Here is a 15,870-nt window from a genome sequence, read left to right as displayed (position 1 = left end):
TGGACTCGCATTCGGGAGGACGACGGTTCAATCCCGTCTCTGGCCATCCTGATTTAGGTTTTCCAAGATTTCCCTAAATCGCTTCAGGCAAATGCCGGGATGGTTCCTTTGAAAGGGCACGGCCGATTTCCTTCCCACTCCTTCCCTAACCCGAGCTTGCGCTCCGTCTCTAATGGCCTCGTTCTCGACGGGACGTTAAACACTAACCACCACCACCACCACCACGAAAATGCTATGTGTAAAGATAAAATAACCAACAGCTGGCTTGTTATATCATCTGCAGACATGTCACTGTTTCAAGAGTTTGTAATTTTATTGCATTCGCTGACATAACCACTTCGAATAACTAGTTTTGAGTTTAACAGATGCCATATCACACTCAGGAGCTATTTTCTGCATATAATCCATAATTTAAACAATGCTTGGTCTCTCTCTCACTCTCTCTCTCTTACACACACACACACACACACACACACACACACACACACACACACTTATGCAGTAAAACAAACATTTGTTGCTGTCCATGTAGTTCCAAAAGTTGTGGAATTTACCTGCCGACCACTGATTTCACTGCTTTTCAGTGATAACATCAAAGTGAGGCCACAAAGCACAAACAAGTTGAACTTTTTGTCGCATAACATGCAACTGGAGTAGGCCACTAGCTGTGGCGATAGGTTAGTTGCGTGTGGAATCTCGGCTGTATCGATATAGTTGCAAAGATGTCTTACATCAGGAAATGACGTTCACTTGTGAAAATCTTTGAGTAAAGCCAACTCATCTGTGTTTGGATTTGATGCAATGCGAGTGGTAGTTAACAATATTTGACAGTGTGTTGTGCTATATACATGGTAGTGAGCTCTTTCTGTTACAGAAATGGATTTGGTTTATTTATTATTGGGCATTATAGCCGTTATAAGAAATGTAGAAGGAATAATGTGGAAAATGGAACCAAATACACAAAAATGTTTGAGAGAAGAAATCCAGTCTGACGTTCTTGTGACGGGGGATTATGAAGTATCTCCAGCTCCAGGGCAGAAAGTGGATTATATAGTGGGTTCTTGACAGTAATGATAGAATTTACTATTAATTTGTGGAGTCACTCACTCATAAAATGTTTTCTGCTTTAGGTTAGAGATTCAAAAGGTCATATTCTGTCACAGAAGGAGGATATATCGAAAGGGAAATTTTCGTTTGTGACTGAAACGTACGATAAATTTGAAATATGTTTCACATCACGTGTGCCACCCAGTAAGTATTCGAAACTCCATGTGAAAATTGTAAAATATTGAAACCATATGTTGTGTGTGTGTTTTCGCCAGACTTTTTCTTTTAAAATGCGCAATTCGCACATGCATACCACTGTTTTAATACAGGTAATGAATGCACTACTTTCGCAAAAGGCGCAAGACTGAGCTGTATATTTCAAAGTTCGTCGATGTTCACTCAACATGGGAAGTTGGAACAGGAAAACTCGGACGTTGTTCCCTCAGTTTCGTAAAATTCTGCAACTACTGATTGTCTCATCGTTACTATTTGTAAATGATTGTGATAATTAATTTTTTGTTCTTGAACATATTTCTATTCATATTGTGTTACAGTAGTTTCCCATACAGAAAACGAATATATCAATATTCGTGTGAAGCATTTACAAATGGCAAATTATAGGAGTCCGGAATAGCTTCTTGAATGACCTTTGAAAGTTGCGTAATGTACTGCAGAATGAACTCAACTTAATGTTTGATGCACTAACAACTGTTGTGTTGATGTTACCTTCAGTCTGAAGACTGGTTTGATGGATTTCTCCACACTAGGCTGTCCTCATCTATACATAGCTACTTCAACCTGCAGCCTATAGCCATCTGAACCTGCTCACCATACAGTACATAGGCAAGCTTTGGTCACTCCCAACAATTTTTTTTGCCCTGAAGCTTCCCTCTTTTAAGAAATTAATGGTTCCTTGTCCTAACTGCACCCCTATTTTCGTCCCAAGTTTCGCTATTTCTTTTTTCCCCCCATTACATTTCCGCCTCATTAGTATAGTGTATCCATCTAATCTGCAACATTGTACTGTTGCATCACATTTCAAAAGTTTACGTTACTGTCATGGTTGAACAGTTAATCATCCATATTGCACTTACATAATAACTGTCATGCCAGAACATGTGAAAAGTCAGCATTAGTTATGTGGGTATCGTGAAACTCTTATGTTCAGAAAGAGATGCTACAAATATTTATTTTCAAAGATATTGCTTTTTGTATTTTCGTGGTGTTTCTGTTATTACCCTTGAAGGTTAAAATGGTGGTGTGGAGTGTTTGTCATGTATTTCTCTTTTGCTCTAGATCAGAGGGGCGTAGTCCAAGAAGTTTCTCTTATTACCAAAAGAGGTGTTGAGGCCAGAAATTATGAAGGTGTAAGTATGTTGTATTAGATATGTTTCAAAAAAATGTAAAAAGTGCTAGCTATTTGTAATAACAAAACACTTATGGAGTAAGAATGTCATCTCTCAAATATATCTATCCCAGTCTGTTGACCCTAAATAATGTCAATAAATTTACATATGTAGAGAATAAGATAATTTTAAGTAAGTTAGATATTAAACATTTCATCAATTTACTTTATTCAGAAATATATGAAATATATGAATGTTTTTGAGAAATAATATTTTGTACTTATTGATTTATTATATAAAACGCTGTCCTTCAGTTTTGGGGTGGGGGACTGGGATTAGTAAAAAAATTCAATTCTGTGGTAGTATGTCAGTGTCATGGCAGAGATCAAAGTCTCAACAAGTGACCAGTGGACATCATCACTAATACAAACTTTAGCAAATGACAAACGACAAACAAATAGTGCCACCACAGGTATAGGGGATTCAAGTGGGTGTCAACCTCTTCAAACTTGTTAAAAATTTGAAAATATCAGACCACAGGAGGAAGATAGTTTTTCTCAGGGACACAAATGTAACTCTGGAATGTGCAATATAAATATAGAAATATTATTATGACAAATTCAGTGGTTTCATCAATTTGCAACAAATCTCTCCACTCCCAATGATACCTAGACATTGGGCTACACTATGGTTCACTTTACCATGATGACATTTGGCAATGTAGTCATTGGTGAAAGCAGAACAGCATATCATAGTAAACAACACAATATAAGTCATCACCCACAAGAACTAAAGAACATATTGTTAGTGGAACACATGAATGCTGTATACAAGTTAAATATGCAAACAGAAAAGAAGACACTATCTCTGTGTCTTTTATAAAACAAAATGTACTTGTGTATTACATGAAGCAGCAGTATGGCTATGATTTAATTATGTGTCTAGCTATCACACCTTAATTTTCTTCTATTAATTACTACAATATTTTCTTTCGTAATATTTGGACATTGTGTTTTTGCTTAAATAAGTACGTGTGGTATTAGGTACTAGCAAGAATGGAGAAAACATGTAATCCTATATTTTCAGTGTTAGCAAATATACTATTTAAATCAGTATAGTTGCACAGACGTTTGTATTGTGCTGTACCCATTCAGAATTCCACTGCTTTTAAAAGTGTTCTATAAAATAATTCGCTGCTCTTTAGATAATAGTTCCTAGTTATTTATAATTAGGTGTTAGTACATTACATTTAGTTTTCTCGAAATGTAGGAGATTTGATGCTAATGTAGTGTCTGTAATGGAAGTCTGAGCATGGGACTGAGGAACAGATATTATGTGGCACATACACACGTGTAAAAGTAGGGAAAATTTTACGAGCTTTTGAGCTACTGATATTTTTTCTATTTCAACCACAGTCAAAGGTGGGAGAGCTGGAGAAAGAAGGCGATCGAAGAAGCAGCCTAGCAGATATTTAGAGGAGGGGTATATCACAGAAATAGAAAATATGCTTAAGCATCAGTTTGTGTCTGTACTGTCCGGAGAAGCTGTTGTTTTGGTTGAGGAGGAATCCAAATAGCACACGCCTTAACACACACATTAAAAAAAAAAAAACGGAACTAACGGGACAAGCGTGTGAAATTTGGGGTTTTTGGGTGGGAGGAAAAAGTAAATATAAACAAATTTAGACACCATACAAAACGACGAAAAGAAACCAACAACGCAAAACTTAAAGTCCAATATGATGAACATTTAATCATAATGAAAGAAACAACTAGGCTTTATTGGTGCCATGTCTAAGGCAATATCCTTAGAATTCTCCATAAAGAGGTTTGCAATGGTTGGAGCTAACAGGCTACCCACTGCTGCAATGCCGTCTGTCTGATCATAATACTGGCTGTTGTACAGAAAATAAGATGATGTAAGTGTGTGCCTTAATAGCTTGACCATTTCACTTACAAAGAGCTGGGGTCCTAGGTTCAAACAGTCTTCAATAGGCACATTTGTAACTTTTTATTCAGTGTCACTGCCATGAGACTACGCGTTCTTACATTTGATACTCATAGTTTGCCATTCTTTTTGTGTCTCATTGCGTACCTGAAACTGTTCTCCCGACATATGCGCTGCCAGGTTGTGATGTTAGAGGCAAAGCCCACTTGTTGGCACCACTCTTGTCAACATTAGTCAATCATTTATGTGTCGGGGTGGAAGAAATATTACAAAGGGAATGCATAGAAGAGCTGTTGAAAAGCTTAAACATTTCGACAACATTAGCAGTGTGTGCAAATGACTTGCATATATTTATTATTAGAAAAAAATATTAAATGATATTGATAGTGACTTCATCATGAGTAGTTCTATCTTAATTATATATGAAAACCACGAAGAGAGGTTAGTGTTATATGTTGCCAATGTATTGCTCTTCTCAAACATACTCTGTAAGCTGGTTTGCCATGTTTGTCCCTTCAATAAAAGTTTGTATATACATAAAAAGCAGGTCAGCTTACAGAGCATGTTCAAGAAGTTGTAAATTGGCAACATCAGGGTTGTAAAGAGAGTGTGGTGAGATAGGCCTGCCCAAGGGTCCAGGAAGGGGAGGATTAAGAATTAACCGAGTCATGTAGGACAGTGTTCCTAACTCTTGTTTCTGTCTTTTGCCTATGAAAAGAAGCCGTTCCCTCAGCTCAAGACTGTAGACACTTGCTTTATTGGCGTCATTTTGTCCGAGTAGTTCATAAAGAAGCTACTACTACTACTACTACTAAAGAGGCATCCATTGCTAACATGGTTTTTGTGACAGTAGCATGCTTGTTTCACACTGCTGCAGCCAACACAGCTCACTCATGTTCAACAACAGAACTCTCACTACTACTACTACTACTACTACTACTACTACTACTACTACTACTACTACTTCACAATGGTGTTGCAGGACCTCAAAGGTTTTTGAAAGGGTGCTGAAGCAGATAACGCTATTTGACCAAAGTCTTTTGATTTTTACCAACATCTGATAACTGAGGACTGAAGCGAGAAGTAATGGTTGAGGAAGAAAGCAAAAAATGTGGAAGAGATAATAAGCCTTCTGTGACTGATTATTAATATTGTTAGTCATTGCACCTGCAGACAGCTACACTCTGTTCATCTAACTTGAACCCTTCACCTACTTGACTGTCCTGCAATTTGCAATTAAGGCTCTTGTGTAGAGAAATATATGCTCTGCCTTTGGTTATCAGCTGCAGTGTTCAAACATCTGGTGTAACACTGCTGGAAATAGGCCTTACTTATGTGGTAGAATTTTGTTATTCTAGTGCAAATGAAACTCCTACACACATTAAAGCATTGAAAGTGCTAAGTTTCTTTGCTATTCAGTGCTGAATGTTTAATCCTTGTAGGTCGTTTATAAAATCTCACAGGACGATTGGTTTCACTGCATGTGCCAGTTGTGCCAATAAGAAACAGCGTACAGTAGGTGTTGTAAACAATAAGATATAAATTTTGCTTTATTTTCAATGTTTCTATTAAGTTTACAAAATTCACAAATTTTTTACTCTAATGATACATTCATTTTTTGCACAATATTTGCCAATGGTATAGTACAATCAAGTGACATTTTCTCAGTGGTGCTTCATTTCTGTTAAACCTACTCAAAATATATAAAATTTACTAAATGTGCATAGAAGAAATTGCAGGAAGGTAATTTTATGGAGAAAGGAGGAGGATGTAAAATAGCAAACAGAAGAGTTTTTCCAGACCTGAATTTTGTTTTTTATCTGGGTAAAATTATAATATGAAGTACTCGGGAAAGATAATGACATGCCACAAAATGTAAATTTGTTCAGGGGAGTGTATTGTGAGTTGTGATAAAGTCATGTATGTGTCAAAAATGTGTCTTGTCACTATCTTGCCCCCAAGCGGGCAATTTTATCTCAAATCATATAGGTCAAGAGTGAATGTGTCACATCACTATTTCAAAGTTTGCTGAAAAACTATATGTTGAAGTTCAACATGATATTCTCCAAATCTACAATATTTTGATTTTCTCGTGATTGCCTGTTGTGTTTGTGCTGACTTCTAACATTAACCAAACAATATTTTGTGTGATTCTCAAAAGTTTTTGGATGGGGTTTTTAGTAAATAATTTGTAAAAATGCAATTTCTTGCATTTTTAGTAATAAATATTTAAATAATACAGATAGCTGGAGAAGAGAAGCTAGGACCACTTTGCTTCCACCAATTCAAAAGAGATTAGTCAGTCATTGTGTTGATTTCTACGTGACAAAATTTGGGAGAATGGAACCTTAAAAGTGTGATTTTCAGACTTTAAAAGGATGACGGCCCATGTGGATGCATAAATCTAAGTGTTTCATGGACTTTCCTCATCGTTCCCTTTCAAAACAATACCCGTATACCAGAAGGAATAACAAATGTAGAAGTTTCTAGTAGTTATCCGTATACTGTTATAAGATTAAATCTTTCTTGTACTTCATACTGCACTGTGTCAACTGTAAATATTATTTTAGATGTATGTGTATCTTAACATTTCTTCACAAAGTGATATATTCTTTAATTACCGACAGTGTTTCCGTATTTAAGTTCATGGTTTGGTCACATGTAATTAGATTTCGGCAACTGAAATTACATTGGTAAATGTAGACAGCTTTTTCTGATTCTTTGTTGCATATACCAGAATTTTTTAGCAATAGTATAAAGCCCACTGCATGCCAATGTTTTTACATTTGTTCATTTGTACTATATTTATTGGTCTTAATTTTTAATTTTATTTTTGTATCATCCGTGTTCGTGGCTTCTGGTTCTTCAACTAAGATGGTAATTTGATTATTTTAGTCATTATGCTTGTGGGTGTGATTTTTTGACAGTGTGAACCTTACAAAAGTGCAAATCAGTCATACGCTTTCCGCTTAACCACTTCCCTTTAAAATTACCAAAATTTTTGTGGTATAAGAAATCCGTCCTGTCTGTCGTTGTGCTGCATGAACATTTGGTTTTAAGACAGAGTATAGCCACCAGTTTTGATACCCAACACTAACATGTTACATTTGCATTCTAAGCTGAGAGTTTACATTTTGAGGACCACTGTACCTGAAAATTAATTTTTTATTCTTGGCTTGCAAATATTAACCTATATATGGAAATATTAAAAATTGTCTTACATCCACGTCACTCCCTGTTAACAAGTGATAGTCTTTAATTGGCATGCTTATAAACATTACTTATTTTTAATTTTAATAAGTGATACAAAATTTCTTCTGTGTGTTACATGACACATCACAATGTATGGTTTTAGTTTACCCTTAGAGATGCCTTCTTGTGTCTGGTTTCCAGTAACAGTTTTTTCTTCCCACCTCTAAATTTCTACCAGTGTACTACTATTAACCATTTAAAATGCATCATGAGTCAGCTGTTTTACGAGTGTGTTGTGGTATTTCTCTAATTATGGTTTATGATAATTACATATGTCCAATATGTCAGAGGGAAAGATTATCTTCCATTTTGTGTAAAGTTGAATTTAATTTAAAAATGGGTGTATGAAAATTTAGATGAGGTTAAGAATAGTTAGTGAAAATGTCTTGCAGAAATCATTGTTATAGTAATGCAAAATATTTTAAGTATTAGTCCTGCCATGTGAGAGGGTGAAGATAGATAAGCTGATTTGTATTTCAGTTAAGTTTTACCTTGCTGCACTCAGTAATATCCATTCAAGTAGTATTTCTTAATCACACAGTATTCAAGGTCTTAGACTGTAAAGTGAGAACGGTTTGTTTGATTTTTAAATTAGATTTTTATTTAATATACTTCGGTATCATTGTACAATCAACACTTAAGTTTCATGTTCTCATAGTAGTGTGTGCTTTCTTTTGTTTAGATGTTGTTCACCGATAGTTGCAAGCTGCGCATATAACAGTTTTACAACTATTTTATGTGCACTTCGCTCCCAACTTTTACCAAGTCAGGTGTACAAAGAGCCAATTGGTGCAGTACAACCCGGAATTATCCATCCTTAGCCGCAGAACTAGTAAAAAGATTGCATTATCCTGATCATTCATGCAAAAATTACATGTATAGTACATCAGTTGACTAAGTGACTTGCTTCTTCTGTGACATCAGTACACATTTTACAGTGTGGAATTTGTTTCCATGTACTTGCAGAAATTGCAAAACTCATCTGTGTGTGAAGTTCATAATTGCGAACATTTAACTTTTTCATTTACTTATTGACACACTGCTGCAAGTTCCACCATTGTAAGTATCTGGAATAAGTCAAGCCGTTAGTAGCTCCTTTAATAATTATGTATTGTTAAACTGGTATTAACTGTGTGCTTACTCTGGCTCATATTAATGCAATAAAACAAACAGAATAACAATAATACTATGCAAATGATAGCGTTATTTGCCAGACATTGAGCTGCAGGCAGGTGCCAGAAGCTGTAATGTACAGGGTGATTATAATTAAACCTCCAAAAAGCTGCAGAAATAACACCACTGGTCAGAATGATGTCAAATTGCAACAGAATATTATCGGAGAAGGGGGCAAACATATGGCAGAAGAAAAAAAGTCTGAAAATTGATGAATAGAGGGCACTGTATGTTTCAGGATATGTAAATGAAAACACTTGTCATGCGCATGACCCATCGAAGTTGGTATAAACACGCCAGGTACACAGCTTCTCCTCCTTTCAAGTCTGCGATGTTTGCCATGACTCCCGCAATGCAGGATCATGCTCTGCTTGTAAAGCTGTAATAGAAGAATGATGACTGTGCACACATCGTCCTGTAGGATTTCTGGACACTGAAGGGTTTGAAAAAAGGTAGCTGGGCCGATAACTGCTGTGAGTCTGAAGAAAATGATTCAGAAAGTAAAAAAAAAACTGTTCTTTTGGTCTACAACCTGGTAGAGGAAGGAAATTAATTGGTTCCATGTCAGTGGAAACTGTGGCCACAGCAATGCAGGAGGAGACGAGTGGTGGTATGCAAATGTGTAGTACACGGAGAATTGCCCGGACGTTGAACATACCCTTGTGCACTATGCGTTAAATCCTACGAAACATCCTTCTTTGCTATCCATTCAAAATTACCCATGTGCACGAGTTGCTTCCTGTTGACCTGCCCGGTATTGAGTGTCTCTATTTTTAGTGGCCATTAACAGTCTAGCAACAGGTGTAGGGCCATCCGTCTCACCTTCTCTGCATGCAGATGTTTGCATTTTCTACTGCTCCTCCAGTACTTGTGTTGCTGAGTGGGTCCTATCGGGAGACATCCATAAGGTGCAGTCATGGGCTCTAACCTACGGCTTCCAGTTTTCAGCCGCGAATTCCTGTGTCGTGCACTACTATCGGCATTGTACCAATTGTCTGGAACCAGAACATTACCTTGATGATGGTCCACTCCCTATAGTGGAGACATAATTTCTTAGGACTTGTCAGCTTAAGCAGAAGTGCTGGCCCTCTGTTGCCTGAGCAATACCAGTTGGGGTGCATATCACTCTACACTGCTGCAACTCTACAAAGCACTTATTCAGTCCTGCCTTGACTACAGGAATCTGGTTTATGGTTCAGTGGTGCCCTCTTCGTTGTGGTTACTAGGCCCAGTGCACCACCGGGTTTCAGCTAGCGATGGGAGCTTTTAGGATGAGTTTCGTGATCAGCCTACTGGTGGAGGTGGGGCCCATCCTTTGCAGATCAGACGCCAGCTGCTCGTTGATTACGCCACACACATTCGTAGCTCTCCTGAGCATCCAAATTACTATCTCCTTTTCCGAACCATGGTGGTTCATCTCCTGCATCAGCAGCCCAGGTCAGGGATTACAATTGCTGTTTGCATCTGATCCCTTCTCTGTGAACTAGAGCCCTTTCCTTTACCACCTCCCCTCCGGATCCATACACACACACCTCCATGGTGTATCCGTAGACCACAGCGTCAGCTTCAGCTGGAACTTTTGCAGGGCCCTAAGGACTCAGTTCCTCCTGAGGCTCTCCACTGTAATTTCCTCTTGATTCTTAAAGCATCTCAGGGCTCTGTCATAGTCTACACTTATGACATTGATGGTTGATGGTCACGTTCGCTTTGCTTATGCTCAAGCAGTACAGTTGAACAGTACTACTTGCTGGATGGCTGCAATGTTTTCACTGCAGAGCTGGCGGCCATATCCCCTTCTCTTGGGCATATCAGTTCATGTGCTGGTGTGTCCTTCCTTGTCTGTAGTGACTCCTTGAGCAGCTTACAAGTTGTTGGCCAGTGCACCCTTGCCATCCTTCAGTAGTGACCATCCAGGAGTCCATCTATGCCCTGGAACAGACTGGATGTTCAGTGGTGTTTGTTTGGCCCTTGGGATGTGTCGGAAGCCCATGAAATGGTGGGGCCAAATAGGCTACTCAGAAACCATTTGTGGAGATCAGCATCACTGAAACTGACTTGCGTTCGGTATTATGCCATGAGTTTTTTAGGATATGGGATATGGAATGTCATAATCTAGATATGCCCAATCAACTGCATGCCATAACGGAGACTACAAATGTGCGGAAGTCCTCCATAGGGGCCTCTTGCAGGGACTCTGGGTCCTTTGCCAGCTTAGCATTGGTGATGCATGGCTGACCCATGGCTATCTCCTCCACTGTGAAGACCCACCCCAGTGTAGGTACAACGACCGGTTGACGATGGCCTACATTTTGTTGCTGGGCCCTACTTTTCAGTTATCAAACTTGTTCCCAATGTTTTAGGTGACAATGCCTCATCGACTGATTTAGTTTTAAATTTTATACGTGGGTGTGGGGGGGGGGGGGCATTCATTGTTCCATATAAGTTTTAGTGCATGTCCTTTGTCAATCTGTGTTCTCTACCCTAATGCTTTTAGGTTGGAGGTTTTATTGTGTTGCAGAGTGGCTGGCTTATCCGTTTTTGTTCTCTTGACCAGCTAGCCACGGTTCTCTGCTCTATTGTTTTAATCCCTTCTACTTTTTCTTGCTTCCTCTATGGTTGTCTTATCTCATTTTGTCCATAGTAGTGTTTGCTACCGTTCTGTAGTTCTTGTGGTTTTTCTTTTCTCCAGGTTTTGTGCGGTAAGTCTTGTTTGTTTCATTCTTTCCCTTGTGGCCTTGTTTTGTAGGACCAAGAGACCAATGACCAAGCAGTTTGGTCCCTCCCCTCTCCTCCGCCCCCCTCTGCTTTTTCTTAAACCAACCAACTAGAGTTTAAGCTGGTTAAATTGTGGCACATAGCACCTATATGGGCTCCTCTGGCCAATACAAATAAGGCTGTGAAATATTCAGGTGAATTATCCCTGAAATTGCAGCTGGCAGATTGAAAGTAGGCCCTGTTATCTCGCAAGCTGTTCTGTTAAGTAACAAACCATTCCAATTTAATTCTAGCCTCTGTGCTGACATAAGCTTCCCCTGCTCGAAAAAACTAGCTGTTGCTATCATCTTGCCAAAGGCAGAGTACAACCAATGTGCCTCAGCCTGATGAAAGTACAGTTCCAGCTCGATCACTTCTTTATTGCGTTCTTATCTCCTTTTGTCCCATTAGCAATTTTACTGTACAGAGATCCTGTCCCTCTCTTTATTACCATATTCAGACACTGTGATTTCCCCTTAGTAGCATTTTCGTAACTTTTTACATATTTTCCCTTGTCTTTTGTAATTAATAACAATCATTACTTTCAATATCCCCCACTTGCCAGGATTGCATGGACTATGTAGCACTCATAACATACTTGTTTCCCTGTTACTGGTACAGAAAAGGAAATGTAAACTTTCACTCCATCAGTTCTCATTGATGCTGTGGGTACCTCAAAATAAAAAGGCAAGTTTTTGTGCTCAGGTTGTAAAACCAACCGCAACTCTGGCAATAGTTCCTTCTGTACTATCCGTAGACCTTCTTAATATTGCTCTGGTGACAAGAAGTCCACCCCTAACCGACCTCTTATAGTCTGCTGCAGAGACCCTTGTAGTTCTGTTACTTTCCCTCGTGCTTCCCAAACATTATCTTTTATGGACTGCAAACATTTTGTCATTACTCCTTCCTTATCTAATACTTGTAGTTCCCTGATACTCGGATTAAATGTCTCTTCTGTAGCTCTGGCGTACTGCATTACTTCATCAGTCAGTTGTCGTAGTAGTTGTGTGTTATGCAATACATAAATCTTAAAGTTGCAATCTGTTTAGTGTGCCAATCATTCACCGTTTTGTTCCCTTTTTCCCAGTGCTTAAACTCTTCTGCAGTGTTGTTAATCCTTCGAATGTCTTCCTCATCAGCACTGCCAAATATGGTTTTCATAAGCTAACCTCCAGCGTCGATCCAATCCCACTTTCTTCGCATATGTGGAATAATCCCCAGTACCAGGGTCATCTCGCTCCTTAATTTCTCGTACGCACATTGTACACTATTACACACCTCCACACTGTGCCTTTCCATTCCCTTGCAGAATTTGCCTTGTGCTTCTTACAATCTTCTCATCTTGTGATCAATCTCCCACGCATTGAATATCAACTGTGTCACCCAGTGATGACTGGTGATCACTAAGTCTTCATGCTTGGGAAACAGCACTCCCCCTTCCAGGTGCTGGTTTGATAACACTTCCACGCTGACAAAGATCGGTTGTCCCCCCAATGAACCGCAGCATTTCCCTTTCTCTGCATCTCATGTGCAGGCAGGAAAACCTATTACTTTCAACACTGTTAAATTGCTGCTCCACAGCTGCTTATATTAATTACACTAAATCTATATCTAACTGTACAAAAAAAATAAATGACTATCTCCTCGGCCTTCTCCACACAGGTTCCTCATCAATTCATTCACAACCACTTGTTTTTTCCAATATCTTTCTTCTCACTCTCTGTTTGAGGTCCGCATCTCCTACCTATAGAATAACTTCCAGACTCCCTTGACAATGTTTCAGCTGTCCTACATGCATAATTGTTATTCTTGTCGGCAAATGAATCTTGATATATTCTGGCCCCTTATACTTTGTAGAAAAGTTTTTTGTTTTTCCTTCAGCGTATATGAAGTTGGTAGCCTCACTCATTGACCAACTTTATACTGTGGCATTAGTGCCATACAGCCCACTGCTTCTTCCTGTTTCTTCAGTGGTCATGTATTTTCCCTCTCTACTGTACTCCTAATTTCCTTAATTACACTGGCAGATTCCTTAACACACTCTCAAGTCTTCCCATTCTTCGTTTTCAATATGTCAAATGGTGATGGCATTTTACGACAGTATACTACTTTTTTATGACAGTATACTACTTAATATGACAATAATCCTCATATGCTGTTTAGAATTGTAGACAGAGACGACGTACTTTAGACATCCCAGTTGGTGTGATGTGCGTCAGTGTGGTATCTAAGCATCTTCCCAATTGTCCTATGCACTCCTTCAGTTCTTCCATTGACTTGTAGATGGAGAGGACTCGTCCTTAACTACTCCACATTCAGTAATTTATGTTATTCCTTGAAAGGTCTGACATGAAGTTCGATCCATGGTCTGCTATTATTCTTTCAGGCACTTAGAACTTCTGTTTGCAATTATTCACACGTGCAACAGCGACTGTTGCTACCTGCTGGTTTGGTATCATGACCATTCCTACGTTATCTTGAAAAATGATCTAAGATTGTGATTAGGTATCTATTCCCTAAAGGTGTTTTATTGAATGGATTTAAAGCATCAAACCCCGGAAATTCGAATGGTGCTAATGCTTCAGGGAATCTCTGTGATGGTATATTTGTTTGACACACATCTGCTCTCTGTGCACACTGGATGCAATTCAGCATGTATTGATTTACAGCCATCTGTCTGTTTCACCATCAGTACCTTTCTGTTAAGCTTCTGTTGGTATATTTGCAACCTCCATGACCCACTAGTATGTGATCATGAGCTTCTTGTAGCACTTTATTCCTTAGCTTCGCTGGTACCATTACCAGTGGTTCCAACTTGATTTTGAAGCATAGCAACCCATCCTGCATACAAAACTGTGGCTGCTTAAAATACTGCTTATGTTCGTCATCTGCTCTTGTGTAGTTTGCCATTCCTTATGCTCATTATCCCCAATACGTAATATTGCTAATTTTCTTACTTAAGCGCCCCTCATTTCTGTGTTTCTTCTGAGGCTTATGCGCAACTTCGAAATCAAATTCACTTACTCTTACTGCCCATCACATCAATCTACTAGAAGGATTCTTTAACCTCAACAACAGCAGTGCAGTTAGCTATAAAGAAAGATATTTATCTGTCGACTGGAATGCAGCGTAGACGGACAGTGTTTGCAGCTGGTATAAAATGTTTCAGGTGTGGATAAACGGGGCATTTAAGGAGGCATTGTCGCCAGCCTCAGGGTGATGTGAATAAAGAGGAAGTAATAGTTTTATAAGAACAGGACCAGGGAAGAATAAGGTGTTAAACACCGGCAGGAATCCCAAGTCCATGTACGGTCATTTCCAGTAAGATTGGATGCTATGAAACTTTTTACAGAGGTGGACTGTGTGATAAGAGGAATGGTAGGAAAAAAGGATTGCAGGATGTTATTGGACACATGGGTGCATGTGTCAGTTGCCAGTAGTGATCTGGTGAAATATAAGCAATAGGAACCACCAAAATCCAGACTGTGTGGAATGGAGGATAAAGGTATCACATCATTAGGATTGGTGGACATAGACTTTTGCCTGGATGTGGTCCAATTTAAACAATGTGTAGAAACTGTGCAACATGTGAGTGATGTGATTCCAGGATTGGAGTTCATATCTCATCACTGTGTCTTAATCGATCTTCAGCAACATAGGGTGGGCTTAGACATGATAATGTTTCAGTTAGTGATGTTGTGAGGGGAGTGTCGTGACAGACAAACCAAACTGCGAACGATCACACTAAGACTATTTGCATGACTGTGTTCCTAAGGGTACTGGGAAATCACTTTCGATCAGTGTCCGATTCTTCAGCCTCCAGGATATCCATACTACTGATTAACAGCCCCATTTTTGTCTCCTCTGCACTGAAGTTAGTTATAAAAACAGGCACCTTCTTTTCACCCTTTATTTCTTGTACCCATCCAGTATTTCTTTTGAACTAAGCAATCCACCTGATCAAATATTTCATTCACTTTGAACAGTTCCACCACACACAAAATTTCTATCGGCAAGCTAGACTGGTGTACTTATTGATCGAATGTGTCCGATACTCTAAGCAGGGAAAACATGTTACTTAGCCCTTGCATTCACCATACCGACCTTGGACATAATCATACTTGTGAATGGTGGCATTTTTATTGTGGCACACTCATAATGGTATGTCCCTCAAACTATTACAGCCCATCTACTACTCAGCATAGTTGCAAGACGATTGGGATGATATGCTGCTATCATGTATAAAGATGGTAAAAAGCATTGTAACACTGCACTCATTGGGCCACATTACATGTTTCCACTGGTTTATAAACAAGATATTGTGCTTCTTTTCCACTGGAGTCTCTGCAAT

General features: G+C 38.9%; 1 protein-coding gene across 1 annotated transcript in view; it reads left to right on the top strand.

The window, feature by feature from the left end:
• The first annotated feature begins 751 nt into the window (after positions 1 to 751).
• LOC126347322 (transmembrane emp24 domain-containing protein bai) overlaps positions 752 to 15,870 on the top strand; it is a 28,852-nt gene continuing 13,733 nt past the window's right edge. Inside the window, exons 1-3 of the mRNA XM_050002261.1 lie at positions 752 to 1,053; positions 1,131 to 1,251; positions 2,344 to 2,414. Coding sequence (XP_049858218.1) covers positions 877 to 1,053; positions 1,131 to 1,251; positions 2,344 to 2,414 — 369 coding nt within the window. The 5' untranslated portion in view covers positions 752 to 876. The remainder of the gene's footprint in view (positions 1,054 to 1,130; positions 1,252 to 2,343; positions 2,415 to 15,870) is intronic.

Source organism: Schistocerca gregaria, chromosome 1 (assembly GCF_023897955.1).
Source record: "Schistocerca gregaria isolate iqSchGreg1 chromosome 1, iqSchGreg1.2, whole genome shotgun sequence".
NCBI lineage: Eukaryota > Metazoa > Arthropoda > Insecta > Orthoptera > Acrididae > Schistocerca > Schistocerca gregaria.
The sequence above is the reverse complement of the archived record's forward strand: the minus strand, read 5'-3'. Positions and strand labels throughout refer to the sequence as shown.